Source organism: Aulonocara sp. 'chitande type north' Nkhata Bay, linkage group LG17, assembly GCF_057382095.1.
Source record: "Aulonocara sp. 'chitande type north' Nkhata Bay isolate Kocher_YH1m ecotype deep benthic linkage group LG17, A_spYH_male_GT1.1, whole genome shotgun sequence".
In the NCBI taxonomy this organism is placed as follows: domain Eukaryota; kingdom Metazoa; phylum Chordata; class Actinopteri; order Cichliformes; family Cichlidae; genus Aulonocara; species Aulonocara sp. 'chitande type north' Nkhata Bay.
In genome coordinates, this window is record NC_141360.1 from 23856969 (window position 1) to 23877119 (window position 20151).

Genomic DNA, 20151 nt, shown 5'->3' on the forward strand with positions numbered 1-20151 from the left:
TATATATATATATATATATATATATATATATATATATATATATATATATATATATATATCAAGGGTTCTGCTTACGGTAGACATTCCCAAAACAAAGAAGAAGAAGAAAAAAGTCTGAACTGAGAAAAGTAGCTAACAACGACTAAATGGTGCCAAGAAGCCATAAATTATTGACTTCACTTTTTTATTCACGCACATATGCAGCTGCTTATGATGAGACATACTCTACTGCTGCTTCTGTTACAGTTAACTATTCTTACATATACGTCCTTAAAAGGATCACCACGTTTATTGTTGTTTACGTGTGATTATACGGGGTCATAGTTTATCTTCCTGTTAATAATAAAATTGTAACTATACAGTTAAAGAAAAATGTGTCCTGGGGGTGGGTGAAATGGCTGTTTTTACACACACACAAAAATAGTTTCATTTTATTTCATACACCAGGTATAAATTAGGCATTAGATGTTGTCTTCATTGTATCTGCTCGGCTGAGTAGAATACAGCTTTCAGTTTTGGGGGCTGTGGGTGTCTCACTTAACCTCGGCTCCATATTTACAAAAGCCTGTAGAAATATGTTTTTGCTACTGTGCTGAAAGGTCAATGAAAGAGTTGGCTTGAAAGTATTTGTAGATGTTTTTTGGACATGCGCAGATGGGGGATGCCATATTGGAACAGGAGGGGGGGCAGCAGCAGCTGAAAGACGTCGCTTGCGTAGCTCGCGGGAACGAGAGAGAGAGAGAGAGAGAGAGAGAAAAGGCAGAGGGGGGTCACGAGAAGGAGAGGCAACAAAAAAAAACTTGGACAGGTAAGACAGGTGACGGCTCCGGCGGTCCTGAGCAGGGGGGGGGTTTATGGGGGGACGGGGTTTGAGGGGGGACGGGGGGGGGGAGGTTTTATCGGCGAAATAAACACAGGCAGAGTTATTTTTTTCCTCCTCCTCCGCTTTGAAACAGCGAAGTGCTCCTGAGACGGTTTCTGTAGAAACGAGATAATATAGTCGCGAGCTTTCGTTCACGAGCCCAAGTTGCTCAAAGTGTCTCGCACGCGCTGTAATTAACAGCTTTCACCGGCGGAGAGGACGTTGTCTCGTGGCACTCTCGGTAATATCGTTTATTGCCTTGTTATTTTTTTAATTTATTTATTTTGCCTGTTAGCATGTGTTCTGCCATTTACTGCTTTGAAAACAACACAATTTATAACAATTCGTGGGGAAAATAGGAGTGAGTGGCGGCTCGTGTGTTATTTGATGTGTTTCTTTAATGCTGTGTTTTATATGGCCGCGACGCAATTTTGTTTGGCGTGAGCACGAAGTTGATTTTAAAGATTAACGCCAGAAATGACTTATTGCCGTCATTCTCATATAGATGAGTCATGTGGGATTTTTTCCCGTCATCTTTAGATGCGTAAAAGCCTTCGGAAAATACCGGACACTGCCAAAATGTCAAACCACTTTCAACATGGCGGGTTATGGTGATCGTAGGGGGAAAACTGCGCCTTAAAATCTTTGAACGAGGAAAAAATAAAACGACGGCAGATAAAGCGTCCGGTTCGGTTTCTTTTGGTGGACATGGACGAGGTTTAATCAATTAAATTCAAAGTGTGCATTTGGCAACTCCGTGGGAGTTTTTTTCCGCTGCAGTTTTGAGTGTGCAAAGTACATGACCGGAGTGCCAGCCAGCCTGCTGGTCGGCTACACCCCTCACAGCCTCATCTTCCTTATGTGCACTTAACGTTTCCTCTTTCACTTTTATCAAAAATGCTGTGGCTCATTCGATGCTTCTAGATCGCCGTGTGTCAGATTAATACTGTTTTCCTTATAAAACCAACAGGGTGATTTTGATCCCCCCCTGCAATCTTAGATTAATATGTTGACGTTGGCACAGTCGGGCGAGAAAAAATTCTTTCGCTGTGTTGTTTTCTCTGCGGGGATTTCTTTTTTTTTTTTCTGAGTGATTAAGCAGATAATTGGGTAAAACCACATGCGTATTTATTTAATTATTTCTCTTTTTCTTTGCGAGGTGCTTCGCAAAAATCAATTTCTTTCTTTTTTAGTGGCTTTACAATATTCCAGAGGATTCCACCTCCTGATTAAATTCGTCACCATAATGAGCAGAAACAATAAAGACTGCGTAACGGAGCCCCAGATAGAGGTTCGGCATGAATAAATCATGCTTTTAGACTTCTTGTGGCTCCAAAGATTTTTTCCACGACGCTGCGAGTGGGAATGCGTGAGCGCAGGCGTGCGGATAAAGGGAAAACGCCTAAAATGAGCACTTTTAAAGGAGAAAATGCGAAGATGGTCATAATGTTAAACATACATAATCCATTTTCTCCACGGGAAAGACCAATACGAGACCAGCTGATTATCATTTTTGGTGGTTTGGCTTTTTATTTATTCATTTATTTTAAAAGTGTCATCCAACAGCCATTTATCACGCGGCTGTTTTTTTTGATCAGGCATTGTATGCTAATCCACTGGTGAGCGTTTCAGGAAAAGAGGCAATCACATATTCTGCACAGATAAGAGAAGCAAAGATAGAAAGAGTCCAGTTCTTTCTTTCTTTCTTTCTTTCTTTCTTTCTTTCTTTCTTTCTTTCTTTCTTTCTGCTGGCATCACACTTACTCTCCCCCCTTATTTGAATAAGGGGAGGAGGTAGGCAAATATCAGCTTCTCCTCCTGCTTTCCAAAAGCCTTGGATTTGCAGGCTGTCCATGTTATGCAAGTGTGTTTTGTGGAAGTTGTAAGAATGCTCTGGGATGTGGGAGTTTCACCCCTTGTTTCCTCTCTCTTTTATTTATTTATTTATTTGTGGTCCTGAGGGGCAGATGCTTGTTTGCCCGACGTCATTTCATGCTTATGTTTTCAGTGAGGGATCACAGGCAGTTCTAATTGGGGAATAAAGCACATTGGGTGCGTTGTGTGCACATCTATGTTAAAAACAGCAGGAATTAAGAGTTAGAAACAGAGGACAAATTGTTATATGATAACATCCTGTTGCCAAGAGGAAACAACTCTTGGATAGCTCTAAAAGAAGAGAACCTAATACGGAGTAATGCAATAAAACCCAAGCCCATGCAGTGGTAGTTAATCTCCTAAATCCCCTATTAAATCTTTGGCATGGATGGGTTTAGAGAAAGGCAAGAAGACAGCACGTGGATGCCCGAGCGCCCCATCAGGGGCTAATCAATTTAAAAAAAAAACTCTTCTCAATCCAAGACAATTGGGGCACAAATGTCCTGCGTCTGAGATTAAACACTCTCAGAGCAGTTTAATCCCCTGGTGACCAATCTGGGCTGTTTCCTCCAGGAGGCTGCAGGTCAGCAGGCTTCATCAAGTACAAACGCGAAACTCCCAGAAAAAAACTCCTTCAAAAATTTGGCTTGTTTTTTGGATGAACGCTGAGGGGAACTGTTAACACTGAGTCAGAACAAACAAACGTCCCTCAGGGTTTGGAAAACTTGTTTATCCAGTGAGGGATCAATTTAAGGAAAAGCTCAGCTTGCGCTGGTATGGAGTAGTCAGTGTAGAAAACATTGTTGTTTAAGCCGACTTCCAGTGGTTCATTGCAATATTTAATTTTATGTATGAGGATAGGGGGAGTTTAGTTCTCCTGTTTCCAAACTTTACACGCATAGAAATTAATTTTAAAGCCTGTGTCTTGTGAAAACTCATTGTAAAGCACCTTTAGGCACATAGATGTGAGCTTTCTTTCCTCAAGACCCCAAAGTACTTCATTAATTTGATAAAATGAGCATATGTGACCTTTTATTCCAGAGACTATTCAAGGAGTTTACAAGTATAATAAATATGTGCAGTGACTTCTAGGGAAATGAGCAATGCTAGCCAAAAGTATTTGAACAATGACACATTTCCCGTTTTTTTTGTGGGTTTTTTTGTTTGTTTGTTTTTACTTCCAGCATACTGGAAATAAAACCTTCAGCTTAAATGTTTCGAGGGTGTTCTCATCATGTATTGAGCTAATTAGTGTGGGGAATGGTTGGTGCGTTTAAAAAAAAAAAAAAAAAAAAAAACATTCTGCCTCCAGTTGCTGGGAAGTGCAGGTGGACAATGATAGGGCTGCAGTCGCTGCACTTTTCATCTCGTGTGGTTGTTAAAGCCCTCAAATTAAAGCTCAAAGTCACTTTAACCACAGGGCTTACTCTCTTTCTTTCAGTTCAGAGAAAACGGGCTACAGTGTAGCACCAAAACAGCTCAGAAAGGTGCATTGTTCCTCGCCCTATTGAGGGCTGTGCATACATGGTGCAATTTTTCAAAGGTTTGAGGCAACCTTGTGCTACAGTGACTCAGATGGATGTAGGATTTGTTGTGCTTCATTTCTGTTAAAACAAATTAGATGGAGTTGAAGCTGAGAGTATTGAGAACAAGTTCAATAACACCAGTGTTACTGACTCATCGTTTCATGGCTGTAACTTCTCTTCCTCTCATTTTTCGGTGGAAGTAAAGACTGGAGAGGAAAAAAAAACATTTCACATATGTGTTTCTTATGATGGGTGAACAGGCGAAGAAGTGTGTTTGAAATTCTGGATTAGGCAGAACTAAAACTGGTAAAAATCTGATATTTTAAAGTTCAAACAGGAGGTTATGACTTTGGGAGTCAATTGTCATGCATTGAAAATTCACATCAGCTCAAAAATCTTAGAGCTATCCAATGTATGATGATATAAAATCGACAAAAGCTGCAAATTGTGGATCGTTGTTTCTGTTTTTAAAATAACAAACCATAAAAAGTAGTTAAAAGATGTCAATCAGGCTCTAGATTGCTTTGCTGAGGTGTTGAAATAAGCAGATGTAGAGTGAATGTGAAACTGCAAGTTTTTAAAGAGAATTTTAAGGAAAAGAAACGAGCTGCTCATCCTCCTCCTACTGTTTGATAGCAGTGTTTGAGCACTCTGATGAGTTTAATGAGTGCTGTGGAAGGCTGCTGATGACAGTGATGTATCAGTGCTGAAGATTGTAGTGTACTTAGGCAGAGAGTGGGGGATAAGGGCAGCAAACAGCAGCGTCATGTGAGCCAAATTAGCTCAGCGTGTTGTTTACGCAATGGATGCACGCCGGAGCCACTGTGGGACGCAAGGGGGTGTGTGTTCTGTGGTGGGGGATGGCGCGCACACACACACACAGTTAGTTGTTGAGGCTGTCACAGCCTTTGTGCTGCAGCCTCACAGTTCTACATACACTCGCAGCTCCAACAGGCGTGCGAGGACGAGGAGAAGTGTTTTCCTTTCCTGTGGATTTTAAGGCTCTTTCTTTTGTTCTCTTTTTTGGAAGCAGGACTTCAGTGTGTTTTCATCAGAGGATTGCTGGATGCGCATCACAGTTTTGTTTTATTTCTTCTTTTTTTTTCCCATGTGGGTGCACATCAGGTTGGGTACTTAATCACGGAGTATTTTTTGCTCTTTTGGATATTGATTTTCATAGTTGAGAGCAACAACCCCATGAGCTTGGAGTTGTTTTCTTCTTGATTGAGGATCGCTGTGTGACAGCAACATGCCTCAGCTCTAATTGCCAGGTTGATGAAAATGGGTGTAAGTCGGTGAGTGATTCATTGGTGATGTGACTGCATGACCAAGAACAACCACCAGGCAAGTGACAAGCATAGCCTGTTGTTGTGAATATAATGAACTGATGATTGTTTTGATTGTTTTTCTTTGCTTTATTCATGGAATAATGCCAGCGTTGGATAGACTTTTGGTTTTTATTCCTTTAGGATTTACTTTATTGCTTAAAATTCCTTTTACTGCACAAGTCTCATGGTTTCTACGTGCTGTCTTGGCATTTTTAAGTGTATTTATACAGCTTTAATGATGCACTGCAAGGAGTGATCATCAGTGAATTGTATTTTTTAGGTTGGAGGATTTGCTTGTTTTCTCCGCTTTGTATTAGAGGGTAAGACATCCTTTATTGATTCCTGTAGGAAATAAGTCTCTGCAGTTCACCTATCTTAGTTATGATCGGCAGTAGGCAGCAGCTGTGCAGCAGCTCCGGATGTGTACAGGTTCCTTGGTTAAAGCCACATTAATGGGAAAATTAACTTGTCATGTTTTTGATGCTGTGAAGATCATTGCAGACATGGGAGAACTGCTCAGAGAAGGGACCTGCTGTGAGGGTTGTGGACTAATGAGACATTTAAGGAGTTGAGGGAGGACTCAGTGAAAATGTTCACTATATTTTTGCATGATTTAGTAATAATTATAACCTAAACCAAGGACGTCAAACTCATTTTGCATTGCAGGTCATATACAGCCTTATGTTACATTAAAACTTCCATTTCTGTCTATGTGTAAAGAAATGTAACTACACATGTAGTCAATGTGATATCTAAATATAAGATAAAAGGTGCAATTTAAGGAGTTTGTCTCAGTTTTTGCACATGATAAAGGGCCGCTGTAGTAAATGAAAGAAATCTGTCAGTATGACTCTTTGTGCTTAAATTGTAAGAAGCAAATGTGTAAAATTATAGAAATGTATAAATTAATTACTTTGTATTGGGAATTTTATGACAGAGGTCTTTATCTATAGGAAAAGCTGTAAATATTGTGAAAATACAATTAAAAGTCAAAAATTTATGTTGTCCTTCACATTTTCCAAAGCTATTCAGTTGGCCGGTTTGGAGTCTTCACCAGGGTGATTCTGGTCCCCGGGCCTTATGTTTGACACGCCTGGCCTAAACAGTTAATCAGTCAATGTGCAAATGGTGAAATAGTTGAACTGATTAGCTAAATACAGAGAAACAGAATTAAAAAGAAAAACAATACCACATAAAACGGGTTGGGAAAGGTAAAAACAAACAACCCAGTCACATTTACAGTTGAGTTTTGTAGTTTTGTGAGGAGGGGAAGAAACTAACCTTTGATCCGGAGGGTGAAGCTGGTTTGCTAATCAACACCTGGAAGCATGTTTTACCTGTTAGGATTTGCATTAGGTTGAAGGTTATTAGCAGGATTACAAACCAAAAAGACAAAAGAAGTAGAGTAAGTTGCAGGTATTTCTGTATAATAACAGAAAGCCACAAGAAAAAGGTTAAAACTTAATATCAGGACATGGTTACCTGTTTTCTTTTTTATTATTTTTTTATTACAGTTCTTTCCAACAATATTCAGTTAACACATTAGCTTAGCTAATGATATAAAGGATCAAAAGAAACGTGTTTATGGTTGTTAGCGTTACACAGTTACGCTTCCTTCAGTATGTGCCAGAAATACATATTTACGGTCAGACAGTATTTCCTCTTTAGTCTTCCATATTTAGTTACAGTGACATGATTCTGCTCTTCTGTATTATTCTCTTGCCTCAGGTGCCTGGATGCATATTTTCTGGTCACACTTATTTGCAGACTTGTTTGCTTAGTCATGTTATTCCAGTTTTTCTACTTTGTTTGACTCTGACTGGTTATCTGATGCAGTTTTGCTGTGGTATGAAAATGAACACAGCATGCAAGATATTGGAAAAGCACACAGGCAGAGGAGGGAGAGGATGATTTTAACGATGCAGAAAACTGCTGTGCTTTTTACTGTTTTGAAAATATCAGCTGACTTGTGTTAAGTTTCTGAAGGTGGCAATTTATTTCTTTTTAGCACATTAAGACAAACTGGCTGTTGCTGGTTGTGGTAACCACCCACTTCTTCTTTTGTTTATTCTCAAGAAAATGGAAATACAGTGTGCACAATTTCCAAGGAAATTCTCATCAAATACTGGCTGTTTATGTGTGCAAACCTCAAGGTTTTGTGAACTGTGTCGATTCGTTCGTGTTATTGTAAGCGAAGAGCAGTAAAATCATCTGTTTCCTGGAAGGATCTTGGACTATTCTGGACAGAGGGCAGATTGAACATTATCTGATTAAATTAGAGCTTTGATTGAATTTATCTTTTCTGGTGCAGGGCTGTCAAGGAAGGCGAGAGATGCTGTGAAGAAGAATTGAAAGATCTCAGGTTTAAAGGTTAATGCTCAACAGGAAGTCAAACGGGCAGCATGCAGTCTCACACTCAGGAGCAGCCACTGGCCCTCACTACAGTGAAGCCACACTATCCCACCAATGGGAAAGAAGAAGAGGTGAACACAGGTAAGACCCTGCACTGCTTTTTTTAACCATAATGTGGCCAGGGTGGTTTCATGTTGCAGCCCTCATCAGATCAACAGATTGGTGCGGTTGACACAGATGAAAATGCGTCTGAGGAATCTCACTAACAAGATGGGAAACAGAGAATGCCACTTGTGTCACAAAGACATGCTCTAATTCTCTCTGTAGATTTCTCCTTTAGGTCAGCAGTAAGGGTATGTCCCTGGCTGTTTATTGCTTGAACTGAATTCTCCTGTCCTCATGGCTTAGTCACGAGAAGCATGTATTTTTTCCTGTGTATTCAAAGATGGCTGTTATGTAACACCTATGCCCATACCGTTACGTGGAAGCCCACTTTACAGGCTGTTTTGTCATTGCACATGAACATGTCAGGATACGTTACTGGCCTGTATCCGAGGCACATTCTGGACTTGCAGTTGTTGTGCTACTTTCTCTTTCTAAAGAAAACATAAAATGTGAGCTAAATGCCAGTTTGATGTGTTTGCAATCCTGAGCGAAGGTGCAAATTTAAGTTTTTGTTCATGATGGGACATTTTTAACACTTCTTATACCTGAAACTGAACCAGTGGAGTATAAGTTGTAAAATGACTTTGATTTATCATTTAACTACAGGGAGTGCAAAATTATTAGGCAAGTTGTATTTTTGAGGAATAATTTTATTATTGAACAACAACCATGTTCTCAATGAACCCAAAAAACTCATTAATATCAAAGCTGAATGTTTTTGGAAGTAGTTTTTAGTTTGTTTTTAGTTTTAGCTATTTTAGGGGGATATCTGTGTGTGCAGGTGACTATTACTGTGCATAATTATTAGGCAACTTAACAAAAAACAAATATATACCCATTTCAATTATTTATTTTTACCAGTGAAACCAATATAACATCTCCACATTCACAAATATACATTTCTGACATTCAAAAACAAAACCAAAACAAATCAGCGACCAATATAGCCACCTTTCTTTGCAAGGACACTCAAAAGCCTGCCATCCATGGATTCTGTCAGTGTTTTGATCTGTTCACCATCAACATTGCGTGCAGCAGCAACCACAGCCTCCCAGACACTGTTCAGAGAGGTGTACTGTTTTCCCTCCTTGTAAATCTCACATTTGATGATGGACCACAGGTTCTCAATGGGGTTCAGATCAGGTGAACAAGGAGGCCATGTCATTAGCTTTTCTGCTTTTATACCCTTTCTTGCCAGCCACGCTGTGGAGTACTTGGACGCGTGTGATGGAGCATTGTCCTGCATGGAAATCATGTTTTTCTTGAAGGATCCAGACTTCTTCCTGTACCACTGCTTGAAGAAGGTGTCTTCCAGAAACTGGCAGTAGGACTGGGAGTTGAGCTTGACTCCATCCTCAACCCGAAAAGGCCCCACAAGCTCATCTTTGATGATACCAGCCCAAACCAGTACTCCACCTCCACCTTGCTGGCGTCTGAGTCGGACTGGAGCTCTCTGCCCTTTACCGATCCAGCCACGGGCCCATCCATGTGGCCCATCAAGACTCACTCTCATTTCATCAGTCCATAAAACCTTAGAAAAACCAGTCTTGAGATATTTCTTGGCCCAGTCTTGACGTTTCAGCTTGTGTGTCTTGTTCAGTGGTGGTCGTCTTTCAGCCTTTCTTACCTTGGCCATGTCTCTGAGTATTGCACACCTTGTGCTTTTGGGCACTCCAGTGATGTTGCAGCTCTGAAATATGGCCAAACTGGTGGCAAGTGGCATCTTGGCAGCTGCACGCTTGACTTTTCTCAGTTCATGGGCAGTTATTTTGCGCCTTGGTTTTTCCACACGCTTCTTGCGACCCTGTTGACTATTTTGAATGAAACGCTTGATTGTTCGATGATCACGCTTCAGAAGCTTTGCAATTTTGAGACTGCTGCATCCCTCTGCAAGATATCTCACTATTTTTGACTTTTCTGAGCCTGTCAAGTCCTTCTTTTGACCCATTTTGCCAAAGGAAAGGAAGTTGCCTAATAATTATGCACACCTGATATAGGGTGTTGATGTCATTAGACCACACCCCTTCTCATTACAGAGATGCACATCACCTAATATGCTTAATTGGTAGTAGGCTTTCGAGCCTATACAGCTTGGAGTAAGACAACATGCATGAAGAGGATGATGTGGACAAAATACTCATTTGCCTAATAATTCTGCACTCCCTGTAAGAGAAGCTGAGGCGACATGCACTGACATATCGTGTAACTTAATGTTGGTGTTAAATTGCTTATTTTTGTGTTTCTTGTGTAAGGTGTCCCAAAAAACACAGTACAAGGCGCACATGTGTTCATATCTGCAGAAAATAGCCTGTTTGTCATCTGAAGTGTTGTCAGTTCCTCTTTTGATTGTATTTTCAGATGCAGGCACTTTTAATAGCATAACCATTTCAGTTAGCAGTTGTGTGTTGCACACAGGAAAGTTATCTCTGTTACCTCACCCATCTTATTGTCAGACTCTTTAAACTGATATCATGAATTTAAATTTGCACTAATAATGTTAAGTTGACACAAATACCCAAGGTACACCTGGACTAACCTCGAGGTGCTCTGTTGGGCCACAGGACACAGCTTGGAAACCACTGCGGTGGATTATGACAGATCTCATATGTACAGAATGAATTTACTATGCAGTGTGAATCTAGAACAGTTTATTCTGCATTGTCAGGCAGTCTCTATGTAATATGAAATTGTCTGAATTTTGGCTGATGATCAGAAACAAGAAAAAACATGTACTAATTTAATAATATACAAAGTGAAAAATGACCACTAAGGGGAGGAAGCCACGTATGTCCATTCATGGGAAAAATGAGAGCAGACACTTCAGTCTATTAGAAACAAACTCCATCAAAATAGCAGCTCGCTACCATCTCCTCTCATTACACAGAACAGGTTCAGTCCCTCAGTTTTCACTCTGAGGAGTCTCCAGAGATTCGGCACACACTGAAACATACACACAGACACACACACACAGCCTTCACATACTTCACTCACACAGAAACATACTGATGGGGAAAAAAACCCTGACGCATGCCTCGACTGCATCAGCTTCAATCACCTTCAGGAGAAACATTAATGACATTATGTAAGACAACCTGCAGCACGCTGTGCACGCAAACTGCCTCCAGATAGTTTACTGTGGATTTTGTGCTTAGGCAAAATTAGCTACATTTACAAGAAATTACAGCTCTGTGTTTAATTGCTACCTGCATTAGGGATGCACTGAGATATGGGCCAACAGCTGCTTAGGCCTGTTAATAAATAAGATGACATTTTCCAGTGGCAGTGCCTGATGTTCTTGTTGTGTAACAACAATTTTAAACTGTCTAAATATTCAAAGGGAGTGTGATGAAGAGCTGAAAGCCTCCGTTCTTATTAGGTATATTTCCTTGTTTCCTGGGCACGAATGAGGCAATAAGTAACAGTAAAAACAAAAATCAGCTGGGAGCTAAATTGTTGTTTTAAGTATCTGTCTTATTGTTGGTTAATGTACAGTTGACTTTTGTTCATTTAGATGCAGATTCGATGGAGGAAGAGGTGGAGTTTAACTGGGAGGAGTACCTGGAGGAGAATGGGGCCGACGCTGCCCCTCACACCAACTTCAAGCATGTGAGTGACTGTCTACAAACTTCACCTGACATGTTAATCCTTTAAATACAGCCTCATAGATAAGTGCCATATGCAGAGATCCTTTAACAACACATGGGAGAGAACCAAAACAGGGCAGTGCTGTGTTCAAGCCTCAACAGAGGATTCAGTGTCTTTGTTTCCTTGTGACGCACGCGTTGTTGGGCGACCTTTGGCATTTCTTTTTCTTTTTTTTAAAATACCATTTTAGGTACCTAATTAGGTACCAAAGAAAACATGACAATAGATGCAAATAAATAACATAATAAGGACCAGCTGTTCATTCACTTTTCCTGAGACTATATTTGAATGTTATCATCATACCCAGTCTTTCCTGTTTTCTTGCCCTGAAGTAGGTGTGGCAAATGAAAGCAGTCATTATAATGATATTAGGAAGTATCACCAGTGTAGCATTTTTCTCCTTTCAACAATGTGTTCATATGTCTTTCTTGATAGTCTTGGACTACCACATTTCTGGCCGAGTGAATTTTTTGAGGACTGTTTTCTGTTGGGCAAATCCAGACAGCATGATTTTTAGTCAAAACAAACAGCACTGTTTGTGTTTGTCATAATGAATACCAGTCAGTGCCACCAGTGCAACAGTGTTGCTTTTTGTTGTGTTTTTGTGATAGTTTTTGGACAAAAGTGGAGCTCTGTATAGCAGGATTAGGATATACAGTATGAGACTTCAGAGCCACACACAATAGCGTCTTAGTAGGATTTAATTCATTGTTGCTTTCGGCCTTTTTGTGGAATTTACAAATTTGTATTTGTCAGATCCTGATGAAGACTTGGAGTCAATTTGGTCTATTATGCTTGCTGAACTGCTGCAAGAATAAATTTATTACATGATTTTATCCTAAACAGAGCACCTTTTTTTTTACTATCGACCTTGTTTATGCTCTACTTTTGGATAAGCTTTCAGAGCCATGTAGCACTTATAAATGAATAAATAAATAAAAGAGTATTTCCAAACATGGAATTTATATGTATATTGATTATGTATTTGCATGGAATTTGCTCACAAATCCTGTGCTTTGTGTGGTGTCCAGACATGTCATCTTTTTGAGATGCATGACGTATGGCAGACCAGTCGTTCCTACTTGCAGCAAAACACTCAGATAGACATGTGCAGTCTGTGTGAAATCTTCAGCGTGACATTAACAAGGTTATTCTGTTGTTAAAGTAATATCAGAACATGAAACTTGAAAGTATAAAGCTCAAGCTCAGTGACTCAGGTTTCACTGTGTTATATTTTATGGGGTAAACTCTCAGTTGGTGCAGCAAGTTACTCAGCTAGCCAGAAGACAATAAAACAGTTTCGAGTAGGCACTAAAACATCTGCATGTTAAAAATCAGCACTTTTTGTGCAAAACTCGCACCAGAGGCTGTGTGGCAAAGTGGCAAAATACTGAGCATGCTAGATATGACTGCGCTGCACTATGCCCAGATCATTATCTTTGTGTGAACTAGAACTGGGTTACAGTTTTAGTTCTCTAGAAAGCTGCATTATCAGATATCAAAACAATGTACCACAGCCTAGAGCTTGTTTAAAAGTGAAATCTATATAATCACTACTGATGCTACTCAGACCACAGATTTTTGGAGAGCTAAGAGGTGAAAGAGAAAGGTACTTTTCTTGGTAGTGAGTCTATAGGCCAACTGTGCTCTGCTTTGCTCTGATTTGCTAGGCTGAAGTTGGTTTGGGCTGTCCTGGTCAGGGCCAGCTGAGGGGTAAACCGGGCCTTGAGTCGACCATCACCGACTATGTTGCCTGCTTAACATGTCGAATTCACCTGCTGTCGCTGATGTTTAGTGTCCATCTCACAGCTCTCCTTCCAGCTGAAGTAGCTTAAATATGTTTATTAGAAGGTGGAAATTTTTCTGTCTGCTCACAGAAACCACAGAAGAAAGACTAGTAGGGAAGTGGTTTGTCTTTGTGGGCCAGCTGAATGTTCAAGCCGCTGAAACCGAAAACTGTGTTTAATGTTATTTAATTTACATTTAAACCGTTTGGCTTGGTGTCTTTTATGGCATTTTAGTATTTAATTCTGTGAGCCACCCCAAAGGAAGTTGCTCAGGGGTCACCAACTAGTTCACCACTTGTCCAGTTTCCTCAAATTTGTTTTAGGGACACACCATACGGAATATATGCCAGGTTTTTAATGTATTCCTCTTTAGGATGCACCTTGGTGGTGGATAATTACTATTTTATTCTTGTCAGACTGTATCATATTTGGCTTTTTGGGATTTAGTTAAAGAAACTGAAACAATTTGTGTTTTTGTGACAGGCTATAGTAACAAAGTACCTTAAGATATCATTTAAAATAAGTTTCCTGTGTGTAGATGGGTCCACTGGTTCATTCTTAGAGTTAGGTGTTGCTTTTTATGCTTCAATAATTCACAGGTCTGTGCTCAGCGATTTAACAAACAAAAAACGCATTTCTCCAAAAGTGGTCAGGTACAAGGACTGTACTGAATATCTGTGAAAAAGTAGCAAAGGTCCAAATAAAAGTCTGGCTGCTTGAAAGCAAAATATAAAGGTGGGGGTGGCTCAGGATTTTTGCACAGTACTTTATCTCAGTTGTAAGTTAGTGTATGGGCTCAAAATGTGGTCATAAATATTTTGTACTTGTAAATCGGTTTTGTACTTGTAAATCAGGATTTATATGTGTAAAAAAAATTTGTGTGTGCGTAAAAAAGATTTGTGTGTGCGTAAAAAAGATTTGTATCTGTAAAAAAAGATTTGTGCGTGGGTAAAAAAGATTTGTGTGTGGACTTAGAAAAAAACCCCCTGCAAGTTACAAGTACGAATTTTGACCCTATTTTTCTTCCTTTCATCTGATTGGTCAATGTCATGTCAATCACAAATATAACAATCCAATCAGAGAACAGATGGGTTTGGCTGTCGGAGGGGCACTTTTTTGAACTGCAGGTCCTTGAAGGGTAGCAGCTATAGGTCCCCTAATTTTCAGTAGCTGTTGAAAAGGTAAAGTTGTGGTATATGAGTGGTTAGAAATACCATTATTACTTTAGGATTAGTTTAACACAAAGTCAGGGCTGACCCAGGACCATGGCTGTGAGTCACAGCGCGCAGCATAAAAGTCCTTTCACATCGGACGCAGGATGTGCTGCTAACTGCTAACTAAAAGCAAAGGATCCAGAATTTGTTGCGCTGGCTGCTGGGCTCTGTGGGTTTTTGCAGCAGCTCTACCTGTACTAGATGCACCTGCTCCTTGTCTTTTCTATCTCTGACTTTATGTCCTCTACAAGAGTTTCTGGGGTTTTTTTGCTAGTTCTTCAAATGTTCAATAAAAACATCTATGCTAATTCATAACAAAGAAAGCTTTTGTAATGAAGACTGTCATTTCCAAAACACTGCCCGCCCCTACCCCGCAGTCCGCAGCGCTGTTGAAAAGGCTGTGGAATTCCCTATATTAAACACGTAGACCTGTGACACAAAAATCCCCAAACTCGGACGACCACAGACTGTTTTCCTTCATGGTGATGAAGGAAAACGCTGGGTTGGCATGTAAAAGGGCATTTATTCCCTTCAAGGACCTGCAGTTCAAAAAAAGCGCCCCTCGACAGCCAAACCCATCTGTTCTCTGATTGGATTGTTACATTTGTGATTGACATGACATTGACCAATCAGATGAAAGGAAGAAAAATAGGGTCAAAATTCATACTTGTAACTTGCAGGGTTTTTTTTGTCCACACACAAATCTTTTTTACGCACGCACAAATTTATTTTACACATACAAATCTTTTTTACGCACACACAAATTTTTTTTTACACATACAAATCTTTTTTACACATACAAATCCTGATTTACAAGTACAAAACCGATTTACAAGTACAAAATATTTATGACCACATTTTGAGCCCATATTAGTGCTCTACTGCTGGTGTCTGTATGTACATAGTTTACTTTCTCATCATGCAGTAAGTGGGAACAAAGTCCCCCGGGTCTCCCTCCTCCTGTGTGCAGCACACACGCAGATCCACTGCTCTGCCTGTGCTGCTGCCCAAATTAGAGATTAGTGTTATTGCAGATGGCACTACATGAATAGAGGACAACATTAAATTGTAACAAACCACCCCCACTCTCCACACCCCATATCCTAGTTACAATAGCTGGCTCTAACAGCTTTCCTAGTTACTTTAGATCAGCATCCAAAAATGTAGCACTAATAATTTTATCAAGGAGTCTTTGTTTTTCTTCTTAAACAGAGGGTTAGTTTCAGACTTAAATTTCACTACTGATTAATTACAGGGTTAATAATAATCATATAACGAACAAAAAACGCATGTGGTTTTACATATCTATCTATCTATCTATCTATCTATCTATCTATCTATCTATCTAATTATTTAATTATTTAATTATTTAATTTATTTAATTTTTACTAGCAGTCCTCCAGAAAAGACACCCTATAAGTAATAGTTACTCAGCTTTGCCTCCATTAATACATTACATCACAGGAGAGGGCCAGATGGGCGAATAGAGCTGATCCTGGATGCGAAGTCTTTATCCACCTCAGATGACCGTGTGTTTGTCCAGCGGAGCAGCTGTCTGCTCTTATGAGACTCACCGCGCTCAGCTGCCGGGAGGACGGGCTTCAGAGGTGTAAAATATGTGTGTCAGTGCCTCACTTTCTTACGTCACTGAGTGTTGAGTGTAATAAAACCAAGATTAAAATATGTGAGTTTTACAAGTGCGCCTCAATGTTGGACAAACTGTCTGTGGTGATTTGAGGGGATGGGGTTTCTTGGGAGCCTAAATTGCCCTGTTGGTAAGTGGATTGAGTCACTGGGAAACAGACCATGAATTCCCCAGAAAAATGTGATTCAGTAAAGTGCAGCCCTCATTTCTCTCTCTGCCTGGACAAATTGAAACAGTGATTTCTCTTGGGCTTGTGCACACACATCCCTGCGCGCGCGCACACACACACATACACACACAGTCAGTGTTTGCTGCTGAGGCTGCCCGTAGCTCTCTTACATAAGCCAGCCAGAGTGATACAGCACGTTTGCATTGTTGTAGCAGGAAGTCACGGGGCCATTTGTATTGTGTTTATTTCTAAGATGTTGGCTTTTCCATTCACTTCTGAGTGTGTGTGTGTGTGTGTGTGTGTGTGTGTGTGTGTGTGTGTGTGTGTGTGTGTGTTGAATGTGAACATCCTGCTGGGCTTGTAATGTTCTCTAGAATTGTACAGCAGCTTGTGGCTATGGTGGAAATGCATTATTCTTTTATATACAGATTTATCGCTTTTTCTGCACAAGGACAAACTGAGAGGCTTTTATTTAACCTGAGGGATTGTTTTAGTCTTTTTCTGAAAGTAATTTGGTTTGGTGAATATTAAAATCTCACCTACACCCGTCTTACATGCTGTTAGTAGCACTGTAAAGCAGTTCTTAGGCACTCTCAGCACTTGATCCTGTCAGTAAATATGTAATATCAGGTGATACACTATTGATAAAATACATGTGAGATTAGATATCACACTGTTGTTCAATTACTTCCTTTAAGGAGGTGATGTGTTTGGTTTGTTAGCAGGAGTACTCAAAGTGCCATGAATAGATTTGCTCTAAATGTTTTCCAGAGGTGAGGCTCAGTTAAACGTAAATAATTAACTTTTAGAGTCAATCCAGATCTGGATGTGGATCAAAAAATTCAGATCATAATTTAACAAATACATAGCAAAGTGAAATAGGCTGAAATGGGGTGGAATTGACAAGAAAATGTCACTTTTTCACATGAACCCAGGAAGTAAGTAAGGTTTATTTATATAGTGCTCTCAAAAAATAACAATACAGAATAAGATCCAACAATTAAAATAGTATACATTTATAAATAGAAGTCTGAACAGAAGGGTCCTAAGTTTCTTTTTAAAGATATTAACAGTGTCCACAGATCTTACGTCCAACAGAAGCGCCCAGTCACCTTTTGTCTTTGTTTTAGTCTTTAGCCTGGATATAGGTACAGCATTGATCAGTAGACTCCAGAGATCTAGATGTCATGTATGGTTTTAGTAGCTCACTGATATATGGAGTCTGGAGTCTCACACTGTTATTGTTGGTTATTTAGTCAAATGTCAGAAAATTCCCATCATCATTTTGCATGAGGACATCTCCGCCAACAAACTGAAAAAAATTCCAGTTACAAGACAGAAAGTGCCTGGAAATGGCATCTTTAAAAAAATGCATGGGTGGAAATATCCTGACCTTTAATATCTGATGTAGGTTCAATTCCAGAAACACCAGATTGCACATAACGAATATTCCTGCATTACAACTTCCTGCATGCTCTTGTCTTTGAATCTTCATGCTTTCTGTTTGTAACACTTTTCTTTCATTAGTTTGTCTAGTCTGAAGCTCGAGCCATGACGGTCCTAATGAAATTCTCAAGGGTTGTTTTCTTTGGCCTCCTGCAAAGCAAGGAAAGACACTAAGCAACTGTTTTCACAGGCTGTGAAGCACTTCGCATAAGCTGACCTTTGTGTGTAAAATGAGTGGAGTTCCCTTTAACGCTCGTTTTGCTACTGTGAATACTGAGTTTTGAAACAGCGCCTGAACTCATCCCCCACACAGTGTTATTAATATTATTTTGGTTATGTCATACACCCCTACTGTCACTACTTTAGTTCCACAAAAAAAGACTGTTCCTCTTTTCTTTTTTTTTTTGTTCATTTGTCAAATTTACCTAGTTTATTCCTTTTTATACTTTTTTTTTTATAGTTTATTATGGATGTAGTACCAACCTACAGTGTAAAGATCAGGGAGGTCAAGCAGGATGTAAACAAACTTCATGCTTATCACCCTTATTTTAAAGCCAAAGTATCCAAAGGGGCCACAAACCTGCACACTGAAGTGTGGTTCATGGTTGACCTGTAATATTTCAGCTGTCAGACACAGTTTATATGTACAACCAGAGTTTATAAATGGAAATTGACTTCTGATCCTCTGATTGTGTTCATGCCCTGTTGGTCTCCCAAATGTCAGTGTTAACTTCAATTTTTAAGGAAAAACAGTAAGACAAACGTCTTAAAAAAAACAAGCAAAAAAAAAAGATTATAACTTGAAAGTCCTTTTGTTTTCCTCTATAGGTGGAGATCAGCCTTCAGAGCAGCTTCCAGCCTGGCATGAAGCTCGAAGTGGCCAATAAGAGCAACCCAGACACTTATTGGGTGGCCACCATCATCACTACATGTGGCCAGCTGCTGCTCCTGCGCTTCAGTGGCTACGGCGAGGACCGCAAGGCTGACTTCTGGTGTGATGTCATGACAGCTGAGCTGCACCCAGTTGGCTGGTGTGCACAAAACAACAAGACCCTCATGCCCCCTGAAGGTAGGAAGGATTACTTTGATGCACCCGTGCACCACGCACACATTTAGATCTCTGTATCATAAAGGGTCCTCTTGAACCACTGTGAAGATAAACAAAATCCTGGTCAAAGGTTACTGAAATACGCAGCATTTATGAAATTTACACAAGTTTTACTCACTTCTGTTAGAAAATCAGCTGGTAATACTTACATCTCTGGTACCATGACAGATTATGCTGTTTTGTAAGAATAAAAATCAGTTCATTTCTAATTCAAAACTAGCTTTTGAAAACTAACTCAAATGTAGTCTAAAAAATTTGTAGTGTTTCAACCTTTAAAAAACTGAAAACACATTCCCATTAAAAATCCAGTGCGTTGTGCACCCTCCCCTCCAAAGCAAACTCTGCATAAGGAATAAAACTGAGTGTCAGCTAACAGCAGCTAGTAGAAAGGCAGTTTTATCTTGTGAAGTCAGTTTGTCTAGCCGGTACTTTGGGGGGAAACTATTAGTGACAGAGCGATGTGAGCTAGGAGCAGATAAGCCACAAATTAATGTTGATGCTTTGGTCATTGCTCATGGAAACTGATCAAAAAACCTTCTTCTGATCAAAAGGTGTCAAAATCAGCGCTGGTACAGGAGTGGAAATGGAAATTTGGTTCAAAGTTTTCTCCAGAACGTGTCATCTTTTCCAACCGTTGAAACGATGTCCCTCTGTGTTATCTGGGAATCTCTGAGCGCCTACAACTTTCTATCACTGAAATGCCAGCAAAGAAAACCTGCTCATACACTTGTCTCTAACAGGCAGTGCCACATAGCCCGTGTTGCAGGGTAACACACAATGGCGAGCAAAAAGTACTTTGGCTTATTAACTGCAGCTCATTTGCTTTTCCTCTCTTCAGGATTTCTTTAGTTTACAATAATCTGAGCAGTGCTTGTAAAAATAGACACATAATTACTATAAACAAGGGTTAACCACATGTTGGTTGTCAAATCTGTATATACCGTATACAACGTTAATGTAAACTAATTTGCTCTTTTAAAATAATAGTTTTATTCAAATTATTACCTTTTGCTTCAGTGCAGTGAGTTT

At 39.8% G+C, this 20151-nt stretch overlaps 1 protein-coding gene across 3 annotated transcripts in view; it reads left to right on the forward strand.

Moving 5' to 3' along the window:
• Positions 1 to 717: 717 nt before the first annotated feature.
• The window catches only part of sfmbt2 (Scm like with four mbt domains 2), a 64144-nt gene continuing 44710 nt past the window's right edge, over positions 718 to 20151 (forward strand). For 2 of the 3 annotated variants that reach the window (XM_086268857.1, XM_086268859.1), the window contains exons 1-4: positions 718 to 808; positions 7903 to 8084; positions 11620 to 11714; positions 18843 to 19083. In XM_086268857.1, coding sequence (XP_086124983.1) covers positions 7994 to 8084; positions 11620 to 11714; positions 18843 to 19083 — 427 coding nt within the window. In that variant the 5' untranslated portion in view covers positions 718 to 808; positions 7903 to 7993. Of the gene's footprint in view, positions 809 to 959; positions 1104 to 7902; positions 8085 to 11619; positions 11715 to 18842; positions 19084 to 20151 lie in introns of those variants that run through there. The other variant, XM_086268858.1, reaches the window with a different exon arrangement.